This window comes from Macrotis lagotis, chromosome 5, assembly GCF_037893015.1.
Source record: "Macrotis lagotis isolate mMagLag1 chromosome 5, bilby.v1.9.chrom.fasta, whole genome shotgun sequence".
Classification (NCBI taxonomy): domain Eukaryota; kingdom Metazoa; phylum Chordata; class Mammalia; order Peramelemorphia; family Peramelidae; genus Macrotis; species Macrotis lagotis.
This window is the reverse complement of record NC_133662.1, coordinates 244,041,769-244,064,776: the sequence shown is the minus strand read 5'-3', so window position 1 is coordinate 244,064,776 and position 23,008 is coordinate 244,041,769. Positions and strand designations below refer to the sequence as shown.

Here is a 23,008-nt window from a genome sequence, read left to right as displayed (position 1 = left end):
GCTCCGGGGGACAAGGGGGGGCTCAGCGCGGCCCCGCACTCAGAACCACTCCTGCGCGTCGCCCCGGGGCCGGGCTGCGGGGCGCCTCCCCTCGGGGCGCCTCCCCTCGGGGCGCTCTACGCGACTGGGAGGGGCATCCAGCAGGCGCTTACTAAGTGCCGCCGCCCCTCCCGGCCCGCTCCGCGCCATTAGCCAAGGGGGTGCGGCGAGCAGCCTGGCCCCGCCCCCCAGGGCGGGCCACGGCCAAGGGCCGCCTCGGCCTCCTCCGCCCAAGGCGGCCACGCGGGCCGCGGCGCAGCGGGGCCGCGAAGCCCAGAGTCCCAGAGGCGCCCCGAGGCGCCCGCGGGGGGTCACGTGGGGGAGGGTGAGCACGCGATAGGCGCTGGATCTCCAGTACGGTTCGCCCATTGGCCGGGAAGGAAGCGGCTCCTGGGAGGAAAGTCCCGCCCCTCTCCAACGAAACTCCGCCCCCCGGCAGCGCCTCCACCCACTCAGGCCTCGCTGTGGGCGGAACCGGAAGCGCTTGGTCTAGTCCCGGAACTAGTAGGCCCGCGCACGTGGGAAGGAAGATGGCGGTTCACCGCTCCGGCCCGCTCAAGCAACAGAATAAGGCCCACAAGGGTGGGCGGCACCGGAGCCGGAGCTCCGCGCTGCGCGACGGCAAAGGTGAGGGGCCCCGGGAGGCGGGCGGAGGGGCGGGCCGGCCTAGCCCCCTCTCCGCCCTCGCACGCGCGGGAGGCCCTTCTCCGCCTCGGCCTCCCGCAGGGCTCCGGGCTCACGGGCGCGTCTCTGCCCGCCAGGTCGCGTGGCCGTGAAAGTCCTGAGCAAGAAGGCCAGGAAGGCGCTGAGCCGAGTGGACCAGAGGCATCGGGCCGGCCAGCTCCGGAAGCAGAAGAAGGAGGCGGTGAGGCCGCGGGGGGGGAGGGGAGCCGTGCCGGCGGGGGGGGGGAAGGGAGCCGTGCCGGCGGGGGGGAGGGGAGCCGTGCCGGCGGGGGGGGGGGGGAAGGGAGCCGTGCCGGCGGGGGGGGGGCGCCGTGCCGGCCGGGGGGGGGGGGGGGGAGCCGTGCGCCTCCTAGGTGACGTCTCAGGCCCCGCCTCGCTTCCACGCGGTCCCCCCCCCAAGCCCGCTGCCCTGGCCTTGACTTTGACTTCTCCCCTTCCTCCACTTGTCTTTCCATCTCTTCCCTGTCCACCTTCCACGTGGTTCTCAAAACAATCCTCCCCGACCCCTCCTGGAAGCCGCCACGCCAGGTGGAGGGGCAGCTTGCTACAGGCAAACGGCGAGGGAGAGCCTGGGTTACCTAGGGTGCCCTGGACCGAGTCCTCCCCCTCCGAGGGCCAGGAGGTTGGATTAGGCGGGTTCTGAATGCTGGGGCCCTCTCAAGGTAGAGCGGCTCCTGGCATACTGAGAGGGATGTGTGTCCTTCTCCAGGGAGGGGGTGCTGTGCTCCCCAGCATCTCTTCCTCCTCCAGAGTCATCTAGGTCTAGTGGTTAGATATGAATCAGGACGATTGGAGATGGTTCTGGATGGGTGGCAGTCAGGGTCAAGTGACTTGTCCAGGGTCACACAGCTAGTCAGTGTCTGAGAGGGATTCGAACTCCTGTCCTCCTGCCTCCAAGGCCAGTGCTCTATTCCTCTGCTCCACCTAGCTGCCCTAATGCTGAGGATGAGGGAGGGAAGTAGGACATGCCAGCCTGTCTCCAAAGAGCTCACCTGCCTCTCTTCCCTGTCCTCAGATTTTGGCAGAAAAGCGGCAGTTGGGCAGCAAGAATGGACCGCCTCATCAGGTGCTGCTGGTGCCCCTACACAAGAGGGTTTCCTCCGGCGAGGCTTTGCGGCTGCTCCAGGACACAGACAAGAAGGTCGTGCCTGTCAGAGAGCAGGCTGGGATGCCAAGTTTCATGCTGCTCTGTCCCCAGCTGAAGTATCGGTGGTTCTTTACATGTGTGAAACCAGGTGGGTGAAGGCTGAGGAGGAGCCTCTGGTCCTGCTTAGCTCAGACTGCCCCCTTCAGATAGGTGCCAGTATTCTTAGTATTTTTTGAGTGCTTATGATGTCTAGCTGATCCCATTGTTGGCTTTGCCTCCTGAATCTAGGGGATCTACACACTGTATTGGACCTTGCTAAAGTGGCTGATACCATCCTGTTTCTCCTGGATCCTGTGGAGGGCTGGGACAGCACAGGCGATTTCTGCCTCTCTTGCCTCTTTGCCCAAGGGCTTCCTACTTACTGTAAGTGGGTTATGTGGATCTTCCTCTTAGGGGACTTGTTACTACTTCATCATATTGGGTGAATAGCTTGAGTTATAGGATATCATCCTAAGTCCCCACCTGTCTGTCGCATTTGGGCCAGCCTCAGTGTTCTGTGCCTCTTGGAGGCTGAGTGGCTCATTAATTGCAATAGACTTTTAGTCTTATTTAGTCTATTGAGCTTCTGGCTATTAGTCTTTTTCTTTTGTGTCCAGCTCTAGCTGTCCAGGGGGCTGGGAGCCTTCTCCCAAGGAAACAAGCTGATGCTAAGAAGAAGCTGAGCAAGGCCTTAGAGAAACGGTTTCCTGGAGACAAACTGCTCCATTTGGATACCCAGCAGGAGGCCATGCTGCTCCTGCGCCAACTGGCCAACCAGAAGCAGCGGCATCTGGCCTTCAGAGACCGACGTTCCTACTTGTTTGCCCATGCTGCTGACTTTGTGCCCAGCCAAGAGAGCAGTTCAGTGGGCACCTTGAAAGTGTCCGGTTATGTTCGTGGGCAGACTCTGGATGTAAATCGTCTCCTGCATATTGTTGGGCATGGAGATTTCCAGATCAAGCAGATTGATGCACCTGCAGACCCTTTTCCTCTAAATCCTAGAGTGATTAAGGCCAACAAAGGTCTGGACACAGCCATGCAGGTTTGTGGTATTACAGACTGCTTGATGGTCATTGCTAGGAAGCTGGCAGCACACATCTTTTGTTATTGTTAGTGTAAATAGAACGATAGTCACAGCTAACTCTGTAGATCTACATTGGTATGTAATAGGTGCTTGCTGTGTGCTTTTCTTCCATTACGTTCCAGCTGAAGATCATCTAGGGATGCTTTTATCCAAGTTTTTATCCAAGTTACAAAAGAGACGAAATCATCAGATGGAGGAGAAATGGGTGGTCTGAAAAAAATATATGGGTTTTAGTAGCCTGCAGTTCAGTTTGAGTCAGGCATGGGAATATGACTTTGAAGATAGCATGTCTGTACTAAGGCTGTAGTAGTGTAAATGGTAGTCTGCCCTCCAGGAGTGGGGAATAAAGTGGATCCAGGGGCTGGGGCCAGAATGAGTGGGGCACAGTTATGTGTTGGTGAGGATGCTGGCCCTTCTGGAATTTGGGGGGGGGGCGAGGGATGAGTTGTAAAGTGGAGGTTCCTGAGGTAGTAGGTGTACATCTCATGCCATGGAAAGTTTAGGAATAGGCTAGGCTCTTTGGAATCCTGTACTGTAGAAAAGCAGCATTTAAGAAGGATTTGTTTGACCATGAGGGGGCACCTTTGTACACAATGCAGCAGGCCTAGAGTCAAGACAATTTCCCGAATTCAAATCTAGCCTCACATACCCTACTGTAGGTGGGGTCTCTGGGCAAGTCACTTCACCTTTTTTGCCTCTGTTGCTCATCTGTAAAATGAGCTGGACAAAACAAAACCCAAGCAAGGTCATGGAGAGACAGACATGACTAAACAAAGTATGGCAGCTACAGGAGGTTAGATCAAAGTGTAGGAAGGGGAATCTTTTTTCATTCTGCCTTGTCTGAAGCGAGCTGAGTTCTGTTGACCACTAGGACTTCTGTGCCCATGACTTGCCTGGGGCCTGAGTGGAGAATGCCTGGATTGAAAGATGTGACCTTTACCCCACCCCAGCCAGGCTGAGTGACACTTAAACCCTGTTGTGAAATGACTCTTTGAATAATACTAGGAGCCAACATTTATCTGGTCCTAGGAGGTTTGCCAGGGGCTTTATATGATACTATTTCCTTCTTGTGTCAGCCTTGGGAAGTAGGTGTTGTTGATATTTCCAGGCTGATGGAGGTGCCTAGGGCCTCCCAAAAGTATGTGAGGCATGATTCAAACTCCAGATGTCCTGATTCCCAAGTCAGGACTCCACTGTGCCACCAGCCTCCCTGAATGAATGTCAAAAGCAAACTAGGTTGGCTACTCTGCTCCCACCTGGGCAGTTGTGGGAGAGTAGGTGGCAGCCAGAGAATCAGTGTGGAAGGATATCAGTCTCAGTGGGATGGGGGGGTTGTGGTGGTGGAAAGGAGTGCAACCCAGTTCTGTTGTGTAGTGTTGGGCAGGGGGCACTGGCCATGCTATGCCTGGCTGAACTCTGGTATGTTCTCTTAGATTGATGCTGCAGATGCTGATGGTGCAGCTGAGATGGAGGAAGATCTCAAGGTCCTGGTGAAAGCAGACCCTGCACGACAGGAATCTCTCCAGTCAGAGGTGGTTCCAGACCCCATGGAGGGGGAACAGACCTGGCCTACTGAGGAGGAGCTGAATGAGGCAAAGGGTTGGTGCCCTTTTTGGTCCTTCATGCATGTTCTCCCTGGGATTCTGGGTTTCCTTTTGTCCCTTCTCCAATGAAGATCCCGCCAGGAGGGCAGCCAGGCTTGAGTGGAGAGGAAATGGAGGTACCTCCTGAACAATGGAGCATGGCTTTGATGCATGAGTCATTCGGTCAGCTTGGTTGTGCTGAGAACAAGTGTGGAGTCAAAAGAAGGGTCTTCCCCCCTAGGAAGCTGGAGACTGTTGGTGTTTGGAAATAAGGCCAGGGACTGAATTTTCTTTGGAAGTAGGCTTTATTCTGTTCTCTTTTCTAACCTAAGGAAGTCATGGAACTGTAACTTCCTTAGGTTACAAAAGAGAGAACCAGCTTTGGGGCTGTAGTAGGAAATGCAGGGTAATACTCTAGCCTTTTTTTTTTTTTTTTTTTTTTGCTTACCTTAAACTTCATTTTATTTTGTAATTAGCTATTTTTTTTTCCTCCTAACCCTTGCTCATATAAGAGAAAAGCAAGATACTTGTAACAAAAATGGATGGCCAAACAAAACATTGTTCCTGACTTCAAACATCTTTGACAGACTTCTTAAAGGAAAGAACTAGAGTGGTGAAGAAAGTCCCCAAAGGCACATCCAGTTACCAGGCCGAATGGATTGTAGATGAGGAAGATGGCAGCAGTGGTGAGGAGGAGGATGACGATGCAGAAGGTGAAGATTTCATGGAGGAGGAAGATTCTGAGGTGAGCAAGGCCATTGGTATCCTGCAGAGCCCTGCTGCTTTCCTTATTGGCTGTCACTAGGCTTCTGGATTTCCTCTACCCACTCGAGTACACAAAGAAGGTGGAACGGGGGGCTGGCTGGTTCACCCAGGGGTTATGACCCTTGGATTACAACCACCAGTTAAATAGTAAAAGGGGTCGGACTTCTGTCTTTTTCTGGAAAAAGATATTTGCATACTGAGCCAAAGTCAGCATTTAGTTAACTTTTCATAGTCCCCAGAATACCTTTGTTTGTATGTGAGTTCATTAGAACTCCCAACCAAGTCCTTGGGTGTGGATGAGACAGACTAGACCTTTGCTGGTTAGGTCCATGCCTTCTCTGCCAGTGGAGTCTTTGAGTGTTGCCTGATCATTCAAGCATGGAGATGTCAAGTCATTTGCTCAGGGTCATATAGCCAGGAGGGGTTGGGGGCTGCCTCTATCTTTATCTCTTTGCCCTTTTTACAGATGAGGAAAATTGGCTCCGCGAGGTCAGATCATTTATTCAAAGTGGAACTTACTTTTTCTCCAGGCTAATGAAAGCGAAGAAGAATGTGAGACCATGACCTTAGGGGAATCTGTTCAGGACGATCAGTATGATGAGAAGATAGATGAAGAGGCTGAGGAACAAATGCTGGAGAAATATAAGCAGGAACGACTGGATGAGATGTTTCCAGATGAAGTAGATACCCCAAGGGATGTAGCAGCAAGAATCCGGTCAGTTGACTCTTGTTTGTTAGTAGTGTCATGGTAGGCTGGCAAGATGCAGTCAGAGTTGGTGTGGTGGTGAGGAAGTCGGGTCTTGCCCCTGGCTGTATGAGCCTGGGCACAGCATGTACTTCATCCTAGTCTTCCACACAGGCCTCCTTTAGTATCCCTAGATCAACAGGGAGGTACATCAACTTGAAGCCAGATTTGAAAAAAAATTCCAGTAGGACTTTGAAGTCTCCTATCTTAGGTGGCCACTCCTCCTCGAGGACATTGTGCAGTCAGGACAGTCAAGTCTCCACTTGCCTCTTGGACTTGAAACTCCTGTTTTCCTGAGGTTTCACTGAACAAGTCTGACCCCTCTTGTAATGACTGCTGTGAAAGGACTGAGATCAGAGCCTCTTGGAGAAGTTGGGACTTGAAGGAAGTTGGAGCCTGGTTTTATGAAAGGAGAAAGCAGGTTGGCTGGGAAAGTGAATAGACTTGTCCCAGCTAAGCTTTTCCGTGTCTCCCTTAATTCTAGCACTTTCCCTCTGAGTTGACCTCCTGCTGATTCAGCATATATCTTGTCTATACATTCTATCAGAGTACTCTCTGTTCTCCTGGAGCACAGGGACTTTGTTGGGGGAGGGATGCTTCATAAGTTTGTTGATTAAGTGCCTTGCCCTGGGGCTCAGTCTCGAGGATGAAGATTTGGGGATTGATTATGTGGAAGAAGCTGTTTTAGTGAGATTGCCTTCTTGACCTGCTGGCTATTTAGGTGATGGCCTGAGTTGGGGTACAACAGGTGATTGGGCCAGTTTAGTTTGGAGTTTGATGAGTCTAGGCTTGGTTTAAGCTCCCTCTTTGGGCTATCTTGGGACAAGGTTGATAATTCAATCTTTGGCCAAGGAAGATCATGGGTAAATGTGAAGTCTCAGCCAGTTCTGTGAAGCCCTTCTTCTGACTTGTTCATTTTCTCTGATACTTCCCTGTGATCAGATTTCAGAAATACAGAGGCCTCAAGAGCTTCCGAACATCCCCATGGGATCCCAAGGAAAATCTCCCCCAGGATTATGCTCGGATCTTTCAGTTTCAGGACTTTTCCAGAACCAGGAAACGAATCTTTAAGGAGATTGAGGAAGGAGAATCTGAAGGGGCTGAGGCATGTGCATCTTTCTATTTTTGTTTTTCAGTCACTTTTTTAGTTATGTACACTCTTTTTCTTACCCCATTTTGAGTTTTTTTTGGGGGGGGGCAAAGACAACTGAGTGGTCTACCATTTCCTTCTCTACATTATTTTTAAAGATGAGAAAATCAAGACAAAACAGGGTTAAATGACTTGCCCAGGGTCACCCAGCTAAGTGTCTGAAACCAGATTGGACCTCAAGGAGAGGAGACTTCCTGACTCCCTTCTTTTACCTTTCCTTGTCAGTGCTTCTTTAGGAAGGAGTAGCTCTCCCTGAGGTCTGGATGGCTGCCCCTGATGTGGGGGAAAGGGGAAGAGAAGCTCATGATGTTGGCTAAAATGTCTGAACCTGACTGAGACATCTTTGTGATGCATCATCTTTATGCCCTGAAGCTTCTCCAAAGGCTAGGGAGGCATAGTGGGAGGGGCGTGGGGATGGATTCTGTCCTGACCTGTTGATCCCCACCTTGGGGGCCACAGCTCATCACTGGGCTTGCCTCGTTTTTTCTTGGCAGGTTGGCTGGTATGTGACCCTGCATGTCTGTGGAGTTCCTGCCTCGGTGGGTGAGAGCTTCAGACAGGGGGCACCTTTGGTCATGTTTTCCCTACTACCACATGAACAGAAGGTGAGTTTACTTAGGAGCCTTCTACTAGGAACCTCAGGCTTCTTTTTTAAAGTTGTGAATAGATGATGTCCTTGGGTTTGAAGCTATTTGCCTCAGTTTCCTGAGCTTAGGACTCTGGAGAATGGAGAAGCCAGTGATGGTTGGAGCCAGAATGTCTGAACCTGTCTGAAATAACTCAGTGATGTGTATTCTGTGTGGCTCTGAGGCTTTTCTCTTAAGGTTCTTTGCTCTGTTATGAGGTGGTCCCCATTTTTAAAAGGCACATGCGAGATGACAGACCTTTCTGTCTACTCTGCTGGTAGTAGGAGGGAGAGTGTGGGTCATTGCTGGGCAGAAATGAGGGGGCACAGAGTAGCTGGTGTGTTTCGGTCCTGGAGCAGCCATGGTGAGAGACTGGTAGAGACTAGACTCCCCATTGTCACCAGGCAGAGATTGTGGACCTTGACAGGGAGGGGAATGCCCTCCACCAAATCACCAGGAGTGGATTATGGAGGTGGGCAGTAGAGGGTGAGTGGAAGGTTTTGGGCTTGGGGTCTCTGTTGGGTGTGGGGTATGGACTTCTCTGCCTGTTCATTGGCTTATCTCCTGCTTCACAGAGCTGGGATTTCCTTGCTTGCACCTGACATCTCATCTTCCTTTCTGATATTGCAGATGTCAGTGCTGAATATGGTGGTGAGGAGACATCCTGGTAACGTGGAGCCCATGAAATCCAAAGAGGAGATGATTTTCCATTGTGGTTTCCGGCGCTTCCGGGCCTCTCCTCTGTACTCTCAGCACACTGCAGGTCTGCTGCTACAGGGCTCTCATATTTCATTGCTTGTTGTTATTATGCCTGTTTAATATATATGAAGGGATATGAAACCAGCTCCTCCTGCTCTGCTCCTTCATAATCCCACAACTCCATAGAGTTGATCTTTCGCCATACTTGCTTTTCTTACTAGTAATAGGGTCTAGAAACTAGGGACTGTGGAGATTAATTATTTCCTTGGTTGAAATAATGGTGACTCTTGAAACTCCTGCAAAAATAAGAAATGATTTGTGCAGACTCAGGAACAGAATGACCATTGATGAGGGGGCAGGGTGACCGGAGTGGGGTAATTGTAAGTTTGGTGGGATCATGAAAATGACTTGGTGGTCTTCAGGACTCCCTGGACTCATGGAGCTCGGGGAACTTGCCCAGAGGGCAGGCTCTCCGGGGCTGTGAATGAACTACTTCCCTTCCTCCCTGTGCATATTACTTTCAGGGGGGGAAAAAAAATCACATTTTCTGAGCCCCAGATACAATTTAACTTTTTTTTGTGTGTCAGCGGATAAGCACAAGGCTGAGCGGTTCCTTCGTCCTGATGTGGCCTTGGTGGTGACTGTTTATGCCCCAATCACCTTCCCTCCTGCCTCTGTGCTACTTTTCAAGCAGAAGCCTGATGGTGAGCTGGGACCTGGAGGGCAGCTGTAGGGGAGGGGAGCTCTATGGGGTGAGGGAAAGGCCATAGTTAGGGACCTGAGCATCTTCACTATGTGGGTGTTAAAGGGTCTGAACCTGTCAAGGATGGGGGAGTTTGGGGATCAAGAAAGAACAGAAGATGGGAATGGGAAATCCTGCCATGTGAGGGCAGCCTTCTGCTGCACTCCAGATTACTGAATTCATGTCGATTTTGCTGTCCCCCAACCCCCTTAGGTCAGCATAGCCTCATTGCCACGGGGTCCCTCCTGTCAGTGGATCCAGACAGAATGATCATCAAGAGACTTGTGCTGAGTGGGCATCCTTTTAAGATCTTAACCAAAATGGCAGTCGTCCGTTACATGTTCTTTAACAGAGGTACGCAGGAGGGGAAAGGAGGGAGAATCTGGGAGCCTTGTCTTCTTGAGGTGACTTGTGGCAGAGCTCACTTGTTGGCTTGGGTTCATGGGTTCATTTCATTGGTGTTTCTTATACATTTTCTGGCCTTTCTTTGGTTCCCATCTCTATCTCTGTCCTCCCACTCTCACCCCAGTGACCCTGTAGTCTGTGATTGTGAGCCAGAAGAGATGACGCTTACTAAAATGCCTCTTCATGGATTATTTTTTAATCTCAGAGGATGTGCTGTGGTTTAAGCCAGTGGAATTAAGAACCAAATGGGGTCGCAGAGGACACATCAAGGAACCGCTTGGTAAGAGAATTGGTCCCTGGAAGGGCCTGCACTTTTTGTGGCTGAGCATGTTTGGGTAGGATTTTGGAGGCAAGGCTGGAGGGACCTTGGAGGCTGTCTTCTGTCCCTTCTCTCTCCTTCCCCCCTTTTTTATAGGGGAGGAGATGGTCAACAGAGGCAGAGGTGAAGTGACTCCTTCAGGGCCACTTCCCTTTGCTTTCCAGGTACTCATGGTCACATGAAGTGCACATTTGATGGACAGCTGAAATCTCAGGACACTGTGTTGATGAATCTGTACAAACGGGTCTTCCCCAAATGGACATATGATCCCTATGTGCCAGAACCTGTGCCCTGGTCAGAAGATGAAATTTCCCCCAGGACAGAAATGGACATGGACTAAGGGCTGCCGGGGGTGGGGCAATTGTTCCCCTTCAACAGAGGCAGGTGCTGGCCAGGTAAAGTGGCTCTCTCCCCTGGGGCTCCTTAAGGAAAAGGACCAGGAGGGGGAAAAACAGGACATTTCAGATCAATTCAGAGGGAGCTGAGCCTCCTCACACTCTGGTTGCTTCAGCCATCTCAGAGAGGTCAAGTCCACGTTCCCTCCACTGAGAACCACACAGACGTCTTGCACAGCGGGCACCACCTTCTGGAACTGCTCGCTCAGCACTGCGGCCACCCCCACTGCAGCTGTGGGTTCGATGAGGAGCTTCATCCTCTCCCACACTAGTTGGGTGGCATTCTGTGGACCCATGAAAACCTGTGTGAAGCAGGGGTGTGGCCAAGGACCCAAGCCAGGGGAGGATGCAGGGATGTCTGCCCATGTGGTGGGCCCCAGTGCTCCCCAAGGAGACAACTGAAGCCCAGGGAAGGAAGTGACTCACATGAAGTTAGAAAGAGACAAGCCCAGCCTCTGTCCACCTCTTCACTTGAGGTTTCTCACCTTAATTTCATCCTCTGTGACAGTGAAAACTTCATCCACTAGGTCTCTTATGATAGGCCAAGTATAGGGGCCTATACTTGATTTCACCCCATCTGCTATGGTGTTTGGTAGAGAAGGGTTAGGGGTGAGTTCTCCTTTAAGCTTGGACTGGAAGCAGTCATCAGCATTCTGTGGCTCAGCGGCATACACTTTCACCTCTGGTCTCAGAGCCTGTTGGGAGAGCAGCAGCAAGACAAGTTTACCGGAGGCTTCCAGGGCTCACCCTGGACTGATGTGATAATAAAGCACTTTGCAACATCTGGAGCTTTTTGGAATTTTTTGATTTTGCCATCTGAAACACACCCCTGGCAGGGTTGGGGGTGAAGGTGAAAGTGAGCCCTGTAGAGGAGGTAGCCAGGGAGAACTTAGCACAGGGTCAACTCCACTGCTCTGGAAGAGGCAAGCAGCAGCTGCCCTTCCGAGGTGCCTCAAGAGGAAATTGGATGGAGCAGGAAGGGGCCAGGGTAAGGATAAATGCCAAATTAAATTTGAATACATGAAGCTACACATGAGTTTGTAAACAAGGAACCTACTCACTAAAGTAGGAATCTGTTAAAGCAAGTAAAAGTTATCTAATAAGTTGAAAATGATTTTTAGTCTCCTTTAATCATTAATCAGACTTCAACTAAGTAGTTTATTCAAATAGCATCTCTTAGTGGGAAGGGATCTTCTCCCTGCTAGGTTTTTCTTTTTGTAGTTGCCAGTTGTATGCGAGTGTTATTCTGCCTCATTTCTTGTGTTTTTCATCTCTTGTGATGGGGGGAGAGAAGAATGTTAGTTTGACTTCACATACCACAAGCACTTCACCTATTATGATGACTAAGAATTTTTCTGTAGAGGGAAATTACTTCCCTTTCTAATAAAGTCTTGGGGGTGGGGTTAGTTGTGGTCCTAACAGCAGAATCATTAGGTTAGAGGCTAAGGAGCAATTTTTGTAGTTCTTATTCTCTTGAACCATGTTTATCTCAAAAAAAAAGATTCTACTAATTCACAGTTTTCTTATCATTTCCAAATGCTTATTTCCACCTCCTCACTGGTTGTGGAATGTCACATAACTAGCAACAATTAGTTTCTGTGTTGGTTAATTTTATAGAACTGGCTTCAATATTTTTCTTTGATTTAAAGAATGACTGGTAAGCGAGTTAAAATTGGGAAATGTGAGTGATAGAAAAAGAAATCCACAAAATTTCAATAGTCCAGAAGAGAAGAAGAATATAAAATAGTAAATTAGTAATGGTAAAAATGTAAAATAGTAAAAGGAAAAATTCATGACTGAATGTCTTTTTCCACAGACTAAACATTGAACATGTCTGATAAAAGGAGGTATCAAACCTTTGTTTTCTAGATTAGATGAGAAGTCTTACCTTGATTGTGATTGCTATTCCTGAGATCATCCCTCCACCCCCTACAGGTACCACTAGAGCATCCACTGTAGGAACCTGTGGTAGTAAAAATACAAAGTATACATGGCCAGATTCTGTAGGTATACTGTTTACATTAAGGGAACAACTATAATGAACATCAGGCTTTAAACAAACTTCAGCCACTGGCTTTCTCAGAAAAGCCCCCTACCTCACCTGCTTGAGCACTTCCACAGCGATGGTGCCCTGGCCTGCCATCACAGCTGGGGACTGATTGGGATGTACCATTGTCCCTTGGGTTTGCTTCACGATTCTTGCTGCCACCATTGTTCTTGACTGGAGAAAGAGGAAGCCCATAAGAGGCAACGCTCAACTTGTTGGTAATGGCAAAAAAAAACCCTAAAAGCAACCATGAAATAAATCACTGACACTGACTGCTTAATGAAAGAGTTGGTCTCTGTTACCTCATCACTGGGCTCACAGTCTACTATGGTGGCTCCATAGCCCAGAATTGCTGATTTCTTACAGAAGGGGGCTGTTCTTGGGACCACAATATAGGCAGGAATTCCTGAGGAAAGAAACACTTGTTTTTGGAAGAGGTGGCATGAGGTAGAAAATTTGGGACGTAGGAGGCCTGGTTGTTCAACCTTGTCCAGGCTTCAGAATCTTTGTTTATAGAATTGGGCAGCTAAGTGGCACAGTGGATAGAGCACTGACCCTGGAGTCAGGAGGACCCAAGTTCAAATCCGGCCTCAGACATTTAATAATTACCTAGCTGTGTGACCCTGGGCAAATCATTTAACCCCATTGCCTTGCAAAAAGCAAAAACAAAAAACTGGCTCAGAGTAGGACTTCTTAACTGGGGTCAGTGAACTTGGTTTAAAATACATACATATTTATACTTACAGATGACTTTCTACATAATTGGATTCCAGCTTATACAGGGTGAGATTTAGAGTCCTTGTGATTTGTCTTCATCCCTCTGGGTTCAGATTTGCCCAACCTGTGACATACGTATGTCACCTCCCTAGAGAATCAGGAGACCCTCTGAGTTATACTTGCCATATGCAGCTACACTACAAAGGAAGACACAGGCTTTATGTCTTAGCCAATGTCATAAAACCAAGAGTCAATGTCAGAAACAGGATCTGAACCCAGGCCTCACCGAATCCAGTAAAGTATTCAACATGGATTATAAAAGATGAGAGAAAGGAAGAGAATTGGGGAAAGTTCCATGTTCTGGTTACCATCTGAAGCACAGGAAATAATGTCACAAATATTAACAGCTGCTCTCTTCTGTAGAGTTGAAAAATACTTTTCTTACTATACTCTGGAGTGAGATGGAGAGTACTAGGATTCTTTTCATTTTAGAGATAAGCAAGCTGAGGCTCAGAAGCATCACCTGATGCCAGGCCTAGGCCTGACCCTGACCTCTTCCCCCCCAACCCCAGCTCTTTCCAAGAGATCACAAGGCAGCAGTCCATTCCCATACCTTCCAATCTGGCTGCATAACTGAGTGCCTGGCCGTGGTTCCCACTGCTGTGAGTTACCACAGCTCTCGGTTTCTTCCCATCTCCTGAAGTGTCAGAGGTCAAGCTCCGGATGGCATTGAGTGCTCCCCGGATCTACAGGCAGAAAGAAGTGAGTGTGTCATATTGGGACTGAGCTGCCCATACAGAACACAGCTGGAGCCTAAGCAAGAGTGTCAAACAGGCTCCTTGCCACAGAAGCAGCAAGTTGGTCATGGGACTTGTCATGAATGCAGGGCCAGAAGGGACATTTGGGAGTCTTCTAATCCAACCTCTTTGTTTTAAAGATGAGGAAAGAGGCCTAGCAAGGGGGAGGTGCTGAAGAAAACTTGTTGGCAAATAGCAGAAATAAAGTTAATAAATTTAAAGACAGGCAGGACCCCGATCTGATTCAACAGTCCGAGTGGCTCATTTTACAAATGAGGACACAGGCAATATGGGACTAAGGCAGGGTTTGAATGCATATCTTCACCAAGGGAATCTCAAAAAGCTTCTTGCCAATAGTGATTTAGAGAAGTGTGGCTTGGTGGACAGAGAAGTGACCTTAGAAGACTGTTCAATGTCTATCTCTGGAACATTCTGGCTCTGTCCTTGGACCTCTCTGGGCCTTGGTTTCCTCATATGGAAATGGAGGGCAGAGGGAGATAGATGCAATAACCACTGAGGTCCCTTCGTACTCTAAATCTATGTTCCTCTGACCATCAGGTCTTGAGTTTTGTCTTGTTATTATTTATTGTTTTTGTTTGCTCCTCCTGTGTGGTTTTCTGAGCTCATGTTTCCGTTTTACAGATGCCTGTGCAAGAGACCTGTTAAGAGTGGATTTTGCCCATAATGGTGATAAAATTGGAAGCCCAGACTTTTTCTGTTCTGTGGGAACTGTTCTTCGAGGGGGAATCCCAGGTGTGATGGTAGCTTCCACTTCTAGGTGGCTCAGTGGATAGAGTACCCAAGGGATGTGCAAATTTCTTTTTCTGGGTTCTGAGTCTTTTAGCACTTGGGTAGTGGTCTTCACTACTGCTCTGCGTTGCAGGCTGCTTCTTGGTGGGATGTGACCCTTGGCAGTGTCCTGGAGTCCAAGGTGATGAGTGGAACTGTTTGGGGACCTGATCCACACATTCAGTGAAATGCACTTCCTGCTTCTATGACATCCTAGAACAAAGCCTGCTTCCCTCTTACGTCTTAATAATCTTTCTCACAGAGTCACAGTTGATCACTTGACTTGCTATCTCTCATTAGGCTGAGGGAGCTCCTACATAGGAGGGGTGGTTTCTTTCTTGTATCCCCAGGGTCTAGCACTATGACTGGAAACATAGGAGGCATTTAATAAATGCTTTGTCAGTTGACTGATGTCACCCACAAAACTACATAAGGAAAGCTCCTTGAGATCAACTGTTCCATTGCTTTGTCTTTGCACCTCTGTGTCTAGAATACAGGAAGTGGCTAATCAGTGTTGCTTCATTAGTTTATTGATGTTGCCCACTTCCTTAGAATATAATCTTGGGTGGCTAGGTGGCGCAGTGGATAAAGCACCGGCCTTGGAGTCAGGAGTACCTGGGTTCAAATCTGGTCTCAGACACTTAATAATTACCTAGCTGTGTGGTCTTGGGCAAGTCACTTAACCCCATTTGCCTTGCAAAAAAAAAAAAAGAATATAATCTCCTTGAGATTCTTTGCCTTTTTTTTGCTAATCAATTCTGAACACTCAACTCTGACTTGGTACACTGCCCAGGTCAAACTCCAAGAGGGTTCTGTTCAACCTGCAGAATGCTTATTGGACTGCCTGGCTGTACCTCTGCCATCAACCCCATGAGCCATCAGCTTGGCTTGTCTATCAGGCTGACCCATCTATAGTGGCTCTTTCTATTAACTTGCCCTAAGAGAGGTTCTTCTTGGGACCTTCAACTTTTTGTCATTACCAATGAAACACATGACCTGTCCATTTGTTACTCCTTCCTCTTGCTACATAATTATTGGGCCAGAAGATAGATGAAGAGATGGAAAGGACCCTGGGAAAAACTGAAGCCCAGAGGAAAGCAGAGATTTAAAGGTCCAAAAAGGTGATGTCCCCAGGATCATTTAGCTACCGAGTGTCTAAGGAAGGAAGGATGTCGGACTCTTAAACTATGCTTCCTATACCATCCTTATATTCTCCTCCCTAAACTATCCCCTATACCCTACTGCCCCTTGAGTCAACTCCTTTTTCCAATCACACAATTCTGGGGAGATCTTCTTTCTTTTCTTTTTTTTTTTTAAGAAAGACTTTATTTACCCATTACTAAAATAGTCTTGTTTAAGAGTAAACATAATCCCCCCTCCCCCACAAAAGTATAAAACCTCACGAGAAATAAAGTAAAAGAGAAAAAAATGTGTTTCAGTCTGTGTTTTGATACCATCAATTCTGTCTCAGGTGGATTACTTTCTTTATGATAAATCCATCATAGAAATTACTTCCATATTTTTCCAGTTGCTGTTGCTGATTGTAATTCCCTCCATCCATTCCTCCCCACTACCTTTTATTATATTTTCTCTCTTCTTTTACTCTGTCCCTCTTCAAAAATGTGCTGTGGGGCAGCCAAGTGGTGCAGCAGACAGTGCACTGGCCCTAGGGTTAAGAGGCCCCAAGCCTACATCCCAAGGGGTGATTTTCTTAACAGTTCTTGTATGTTAGTGGCAGAATGGAAAGAAGGCTGAAGAAGACTAGGGTTTGAGTCCTACTTCTATTGCTTACCAACTATGTGATTTTTCTTTTAACTTTTTGCAAGGCAATGGGGTTAAGTGACTTGCCCAAAGTAACACAGCTTGGTAATTAAGTGTCTGAGGTTGAATTTGAATTTGGGTCCTCCTGACTCCAGTGCTGGTGCTCTATCCACGTGCCACCTAGCTGCCCCTACCTGTGTGATCTTGAGTGTCACCTTTTTCTGCCTCAGTTTCCTCACCTACAAAATGAAAGAAATTGGACTTAATTCAATTAAGATGGTATCTTAAGTCCCTTCCAGCTCCAAATCTTAGATAATGTTAATCAGTGGCTTTCTAATTCAAGGAAGCCATTTCTATTGGAGTTTGAGACTCCTCAGACTTCTAGATCATCTTATACTACACTGCATCTCAGAGGATGTTCCCCTTTCCTTTCCACACATTTGAGGCCTTTAACTAGCAATGAGCTGGGGATCCATCTCCTAGAAGCACCACAGTGCCATCACTTTGGTCACCATTAAGGACCCATGTCAGGAATTGGTCTCTGTAGATCTAAAGGGTTTACTCCTCCTGCAGAGAGTAGCTCCTGGGAGAATGGGAGGCTCTGGTGATAAGAGAGGACCAGGATCCAACCCAAGGTGAGTCTTCAGAGCCCTCAGCCTTACCTTAAAGGACCCGGTCTTCTGGAAGAGTTCACATTTGAAGAAAAGTTTGCGGCCAGTCAATTGATTCAAAAAGGAACTGGTGAGTACAGGGGTGATGTGGATGAGGTCCTCAATTTCTGAATGAGCTTTTTTAACATCAGCCAAGGAGATGCAGTATTGAGAACACATGTTTGGGGTAGCCTATGTAGAAAGCAGGGAAGAGATCAAAGGTAGAATAAAACCAGGGCATTTCTCTGGAGCTGCAGGGTATTCACAGAATAACAATAATGATAACATTAAGTGCTAGGTACTGTGCTAAGCATATGATTCTCAAAATAACCTGGCATATAGATGTTATTCTTGTTTCCATTTTACAAGTGAGAAAACCGAGGAAAACAGAGGTCATGTAATTTGCCCAGGATCATAAAGCTAGAAAGTTTCTGATGGAGGATTTGAACTCAGGTCTTCCTGACCCCAGATCTGGCACTCTGACTATTGAAATGCCTCTGATATTTTTTTTATTTTTCAACCATCACTTTCTGTAAGGTTTTGAGTTTCACATTTTTCTCCCTCCCCTCTCTCCTCCCTCCTTATAGATAATAATCTAATATAGGTTATACATGTATAATAATTACACTAAACATATATCCATATTAATATGTAAAATTAATATATAAAAGAAGAATCAAATTAAAAAAAAAAGAAAAACCCCACAATACATAAAACAAATTTTAAAAAATTGAAAAAAGTAAGCTTTGGTCTACATTCAAACTTTCTTCTCTGGATGTACTTTTCTCTTTCCTTATCCCTCATCACCAAAGTTTTGCTTGATTGTTGTCTCTCCATCAGTCCTTTCAAGCCCTTTCCCTTTTCTCTTTAACTTTTCTTTTTAACTTTTACTTTACCTTTATTTTACTTTTACCCTCCCTTGTATCAATCCCTTCTGACCCTTTCTTTCCCCTTCTCCCCATTTCTCTGTAGGATATGATAATTTTTTACACCCAATTGGAAATGTATATTTATTCCCTCTTTGGGCCAAATCTATTGAGAGTAAGATTTACCCTCCCTTCTTTCCCTCTACTTTAATAGTCTTTATACCTCTTCATGTGGTATTATTTATCCTTCAGTGCCTTGCCTTCTCCAAGTACAGCCTTCTTTTCATGTCTTGATTGTTTTAAATGTCTTGAAAGCACAACCTACAGTTCTCAAGGGTTGATTGACTTATAAACATTTCCTTTATGCCCACAGCCTCTGACCAAGTACATTATCCCATTAGAAATACAATTCTCAAGAGCCAAAAACATCAAATTATAATAAATTTATATTTCCAAGTACCTTCTATAGAAATACAATCCTCATAAGTTAAATTATCATGGAAAGTAAAATTACTCAAGAGCTAAAAGTTTGATCACATCAGTCAATTTATATCCATACAGTTTGTTCTAAGAGAATTAGTTCTCAAGAATTAACCAACACTTCTTTCCCCCCGCCTTTTTACCTTTTCATGTATCTCGAGTCTTGTATTTGAAAATCAAATTTTCTGTTCAGTTCTGGTCTTTTTATTAGGAAAGTCTGAAAGTCCTCTATTTCATTTATTTTTTTAGGGTTTTTTGCAAGGCAAATGGGGCTAAGGGGCTTGCCCAAGGCCACACAGCTAGGTAATTATTAAGTGTTTGAGACCGGATTTGAACCCAGGTACTCCTGACTCCAGGGCCGGTGCTTTATTCACTGTGCCACCTAGGCCCCCCCACCATTTCATTTAAAAGCCATCTTTTCTCCCCCGAAAGAATATGTTGAATTTTGCAGAGTAGTTGATTCTTGGTGGTAATCCAAGCTCCTTTACCTTCTGGAATATCATATTCCAGGGCCTCCAGTCCTTTCATGTTCTGGCTGATTAAGTACTGCATAATTCTAACTGTGAATCCTAATCCTTAGTATTTAAATTTCTTCTTTTTGGCTTCTTGGAGTATTTTCTCCTTTAACTGAGAATTCTGGAATTTGACTACAATTTTCCTTGGAGTTGTTATTTTGCAAGTCACTTTCAGGAAGTGATTGATGGATTCTTTTGAGGACTTTTATCTTCTGGTTCTAGGACAATAAGGCAGCTTTCTATGTTAACTTCCAGCATGATTTTGTCCAGGTACAATTTCTGATTTTCAGGTTTTCAGGAAGATCAATAATTCATAAATTGTCTTTCCCAGATCTATTTTCCAGGTCAGTCATTTTCCCTAAGAATTATTTACATTTTCTTCTATTCTTTCAGCCTTTTAGTTTTGTTTGATGGAATCTTGGTTTCTCAGAGTCATTCATTTCCATTTGTCCCATTCTAAATTTTAAGGTTTTATTTTCTTCAGTTAGCATTTTTGTTCCTTTTTCCACTTGGTTATTTTTATTTTCAAGCTGGTCAATTCAAATTTTTTTTTAAATTTTTTTTTTTTTTGCAAGGCTTGCCCAAGGCCACACAACTAGGCAATTATTAAGTGTCTGAGGCCACATTTGAACCCAGGTACTCCTGACTCCAGGGCTGGTGCTCTATCCACTGTGCCACCTAGCCACCTCCAGTTTAACTTTTAAAATTATTTTCTTCAGTTAATTTTTCAAAATTCTCCTGTGTGACTCTCATTTCTTTTCTACATTTTTCTTCTTCCTCCCTTTGTATTTAAAATCCTTTTTGATGATGCTGAGTGAGAAGAGCAGAACCAGAAAAACACTGTAAACCCTAACAGCAACATGGGGGCGATGATCAATGTTGATGGACTTGCTCATTCCAACAGTGCAACAATCAGGGACAATTTGGGGCTCTCTGCAATGGAGAATACCATCTGTAGTCAGAGAAACAACTGTGGAGTTTGAACAAAGACCCTTTAATTTTGGAAAAAAAAACCTGATATTGTATTGTCTGACGTTCTTATCTCTTTATACTTTATGTTTCTTCCTTAAGGATATGATTTCTCTCTCATCACATTCAATCTGGATCGATGTACAACATGGAAACAATGTAAAGACTGACAAACTGCATTCTGTGGGGGGTGAGGGGAGGGAAGATTAGGGGGAAAATCGTAAAACTCAAAATAAATCAAATCTTTAATTTAAAACAAAAAACAAAAAAAATCCTTTTTTGAACTCTTCCAAATGGAAAAGTCTTTTTGGAATTGAGACCAGTTCATCAACCCCTTAAAGAGGTTTCACACATAGGTATTTTGTCACTGCTTTCCTCTTATGAGATATTTTTTTAATCATCCCCTATCAGAATAATAGCTGACAGCAGTTAGTGTTTTTCTTTTTCTGGTCATTTTGTCAGTTGAGCTCTGTTCCTGTAGTACAGGGCTTATAGTCCCAAGATTTTTTTTGCTGAGGGCCAGGGGTCTGGTCTTTGGCTTTCCACTCTGGTGTTATCATTTTGTTCCCTGTGATGGGGTAGCCTAATACCACACCAGCTTCCCAGGGTGAGAAATTTTGCTCTGATCTAGCGTTGGGACCCTCACTTCTGGCAGCAAGTCTCTCTCTGGCTTCCTACCTCTTCCATCTAACCCTGGGCAATACTACCCTTTTACCCATATGACAGACCTTTTCTTGAAGTTCCTCTAAGATAACTCATTGAATATTTGTTTCACTATTTTTTTTGGGGGGGGGGTGGATAGTTTTAGGAACTCATTAAAGGTTTCATTCAAAGTTGTTTCAAAAAGGTTCCTAGCTTCCTAGGAACTTCCTATATTTGCATCATCATTTTGGCTTTGTCCCCAAAAGTTCTGGTCATGGGTCATGAGTTCAAATACTGTCACTGTCTCAGCTTCTTCATTTGCAAAAATGAGGGGCTGAACTGCCTGATTAAAGACTCTCTCAGCTCTAAATCTGTGATCCTGTATTCTTATGCATCTGACCACCCAAGTAAGCCACTTCCCCTGCCTGGAAAATATTTCCCAAATTTTTATGAAAATCAAATGGTATAATAGATGCAAAGACTTAAAATACTAGATAAAATAATCTATTTTTTTTTCAATCAAGGGCTACCCAAGGCAGCGACCATTACAACTTTTTTAGGGGACTTTATAAAGGATCTTCCTACATGAAAAGATTGGGACTCACTGCTTGAGAACTGAGCAACTTCTGGGGTGGTGGGTTTGACCTGGCCTGGACACTAATCAGTGATTTCTGGAAAGGATCCCAGATGCCTACAAAGAACAAAGGGATGGACTTCCTGCCTTTCTCCCCCGGGGCAGAAAAATAGAGATTGAAGGATACAGGATGTGAAATTCCTTTTATCTGAGATAACCCAGTAAAAAAGCCAGTCTCTGGGGTTTTATGTTGTTTGGTAGAGGAATAATCATAACATAAACAATAATAATAGCTTCTACCAGGCTAGTCTCCTCATCCTTACACTCAGCCTCGGTGATGAAGATTGACATATTTGAGCTACCCCTGGACTAGGTTGCTTAAAGGGAATAAGAGGCATTCACAGTAGAGAACACCCTCCCAGGCAGTCATGGGGGAAAGGTGAGGGAGAAGGAAGAGACACCAACCCTTGGAGCCAGGGCAGGATTTTGGAGTCAAAGGCCTACAGAGTCCCTTTCCACTCTTTAGTCTATGATCCTATAATCCATCATCAAGGGCTGGGACATCATAGCCAGGATGGGCTGGGTTCTATAGAAACTGGGTTCAAGGCATCCAAGAAAGGCAAGAGATGAGGCCTAAGGGAGCAACCTAGACATCCCTTCTCTGATACTGAGCCATAGGGACTGTGCAGGTGGGGAATGGAAGAGTACCAGAGGCCCAAAGGGTCTTTCCAAAAGAGTAGAGTTGATATAATGCGGTACATTGATGTCTTATTGGTGTAATGAACTAGAAGCTGAGGGGCCTTTCTGTAAAGCTACCTGAAGAGTCTGATTCTGATATTTCTAGGGAAAACTCCCGATCAGGGGTATGAGACAGAAGAATGATGATGAGAAGCCCTCAAGGTACAAGTTATCTTTGTGATGTCGGAACTGCCTTTTTAAAAAAAACGAAGTATGGTCACCAACCCTGGGTCAGAGTCAAGGCTGGACGGGAGGCCATCCAGTTCTGCTCCGTAACTTTACATGCGGAAACGGAATCTCTCGGCCTAAAACGGGGCGCCCGAGGAAAGGTCCAGCAGGGTGGGGGGCTCGCAGGCTTCGGGCTTGGCCGTACGCCGCGCCCCGGGCCCGCCTGGCCACGGCCGGCCCGGCCCAGTCCGCGTGCCCTCCTTCTCCCCGGGCGAGGTGTGCGGAGTGGGGGCCGGCCCCGGCAGGGCGGGACAGCCGGACCCCGGCCGCGCCGGCCCGCTACGGCGGCGTGCCTGGGCAACGGCCCCGGGGCTGCGTCAGGGGCCTCCCGGGCCGGGCCCCGCGGCAGGCGGCTGCAGGAAGGCCAGCCCCGCGGGCTCCAGGCGGGGGCCCGGGGCCGCCCCTGCCCGGCCGAGCCCAGTCTGCGAACGGCCCCCCGGCGGGCGGGGGCCGGCCCGGCCCGCCTCGCCCCCGTGGCCCCCCATTCCTCAGGTCCAGGTGAAGGAGCGCGCTCTCCACCTCACCTGGAGCAGCGGAGGACTCCGGGCCCAAGGCCGAGCGGCGCGGCAGCGGCGGGGGGAGGGTGCCCCGGCCGCGCATGCGTCTCCCTGCCCGCTTCCGGCCTCCGAGCACGCGCGCGCTCCCCCGGCCTCGCGGGCCACCGTAGCGCCGCCGGGGCGGGCGGGGAGGGGGCGGCGCGGGATGGGTGTGCGCGTGCGCCGTGCGTGCGTGCGTGCGTGTGTCAGTCCGTCAGGCCGTGCGGGGCCGTGTGTGTGTCCGCGGCGGTGTGTGGGTCGCTCGGGCCGGGGCGGGGCGGGGCGGGGCGAGGGAGGGGGCAGCGCGCGCCGCCCGCCCGCCCGTCCGGCTGTCCGT

At 47.5% G+C, this 23,008-nt stretch overlaps 2 protein-coding genes and 2 non-coding genes across 9 annotated transcripts; 3 read left to right on the top strand and 1 right to left on the bottom strand.

Annotated features, from left to right (window-relative positions):
• Window positions 1-384: 384 nt before the first annotated feature.
• Window positions 385-11,150, top strand: TSR1 (TSR1 ribosome maturation factor). The gene is made up of 15 exons (XM_074189202.1): window positions 385-666; window positions 801-904; window positions 1,739-1,958; window positions 2,099-2,233; window positions 2,467-2,891; window positions 4,367-4,532; window positions 5,104-5,261; window positions 5,812-5,996; window positions 6,969-7,131; window positions 7,671-7,781; window positions 8,433-8,565; window positions 9,089-9,205; window positions 9,457-9,597; window positions 9,854-9,928; window positions 10,132-11,150. Exons 1-15 carry the CDS (start codon window positions 570-572, stop codon window positions 10,305-10,307), a joined length of 2,406 nt encoding a protein of 801 aa, XP_074045303.1. The 5' UTR covers window positions 385-569; the 3' UTR covers window positions 10,308-11,150.
• On the top strand, window positions 7,469-7,559 carry LOC141490342 (small nucleolar RNA SNORD91 family). The gene has a single exon (XR_012469179.1). It is a non-coding gene; the product is annotated as a small nucleolar RNA SNORD91 family (small nucleolar RNA).
• On the top strand, window positions 7,904-7,998 carry LOC141490341 (small nucleolar RNA SNORD91 family). Its single transcript, XR_012469178.1, has one exon. It is a non-coding gene; the product is annotated as a small nucleolar RNA SNORD91 family (small nucleolar RNA).
• On the bottom strand, window positions 9,078-22,816 carry SRR (serine racemase). 6 transcript variants are annotated; one of them, XM_074189204.1, is made up of 9 exons: window positions 22,660-22,683; window positions 18,613-19,917; window positions 17,136-17,315; window positions 13,740-13,872; window positions 12,712-12,815; window positions 12,464-12,583; window positions 12,251-12,325; window positions 10,848-11,057; window positions 9,081-10,646 (listed from the first exon to the last, which is right to left on the bottom strand). In XM_074189204.1, exons 3-9 carry the CDS (start codon window positions 17,301-17,303, stop codon window positions 10,434-10,436), a joined length of 1,023 nt encoding a protein of 340 aa, XP_074045305.1. In that variant the 5' UTR covers window positions 17,304-17,315; window positions 18,613-19,917; window positions 22,660-22,683; the 3' UTR covers window positions 9,081-10,433. The 6 variants fall into 6 exon arrangements, with proteins under 6 accessions (XP_074045308.1, XP_074045310.1, XP_074045305.1 ...); XM_074189203.1 differs by lacking the exon at window positions 22,660-22,683 and adding an exon at window positions 22,133-22,426; XM_074189205.1 differs by lacking the exons at window positions 18,613-19,917; window positions 22,660-22,683 and adding an exon at window positions 22,133-22,426.
• Between the last annotated feature and the right edge of the window lie 192 nt (window positions 22,817-23,008).

Bases quoted from the DNA above. Each gene is read 5' to 3' on its own strand.
- SRR (XM_074189208.1), bottom strand. From the start codon at position 17,303: ATGTGTTCTCAATACTGCATCTCCTTGGCTGATGTTAAAAAAGCTCAT. The intron at 12,816-13,739 runs GTATGGGAATGG...TTCTTTCCTCAG, and splicing joins TTATGCAGCCAGATTGGAAG to GAATTCCTGCCTATATTGTG. The intron at 12,584-12,711 runs GTAACAGAGACC...CTCTTTCTCCAG, and splicing joins ACTGTGAGCCCAGTGATGAG to TCAAGAACAATGGTGGCAGC.
- TSR1 (XM_074189202.1), top strand. From the start codon at position 570: ATGGCGGTTCACCGCTCCGGCCCGCTCAAGCAACAGAATAAGGCCCAC. The intron at 667-800 runs GTGAGGGGCCCC...TCTGCCCGCCAG, and splicing joins CGCGCTGCGCGACGGCAAAG to GTCGCGTGGCCGTGAAAGTC. The intron at 5,997-6,968 runs GTCAGTTGACTC...CCCTGTGATCAG, and splicing joins GATGTAGCAGCAAGAATCCG to ATTTCAGAAATACAGAGGCC.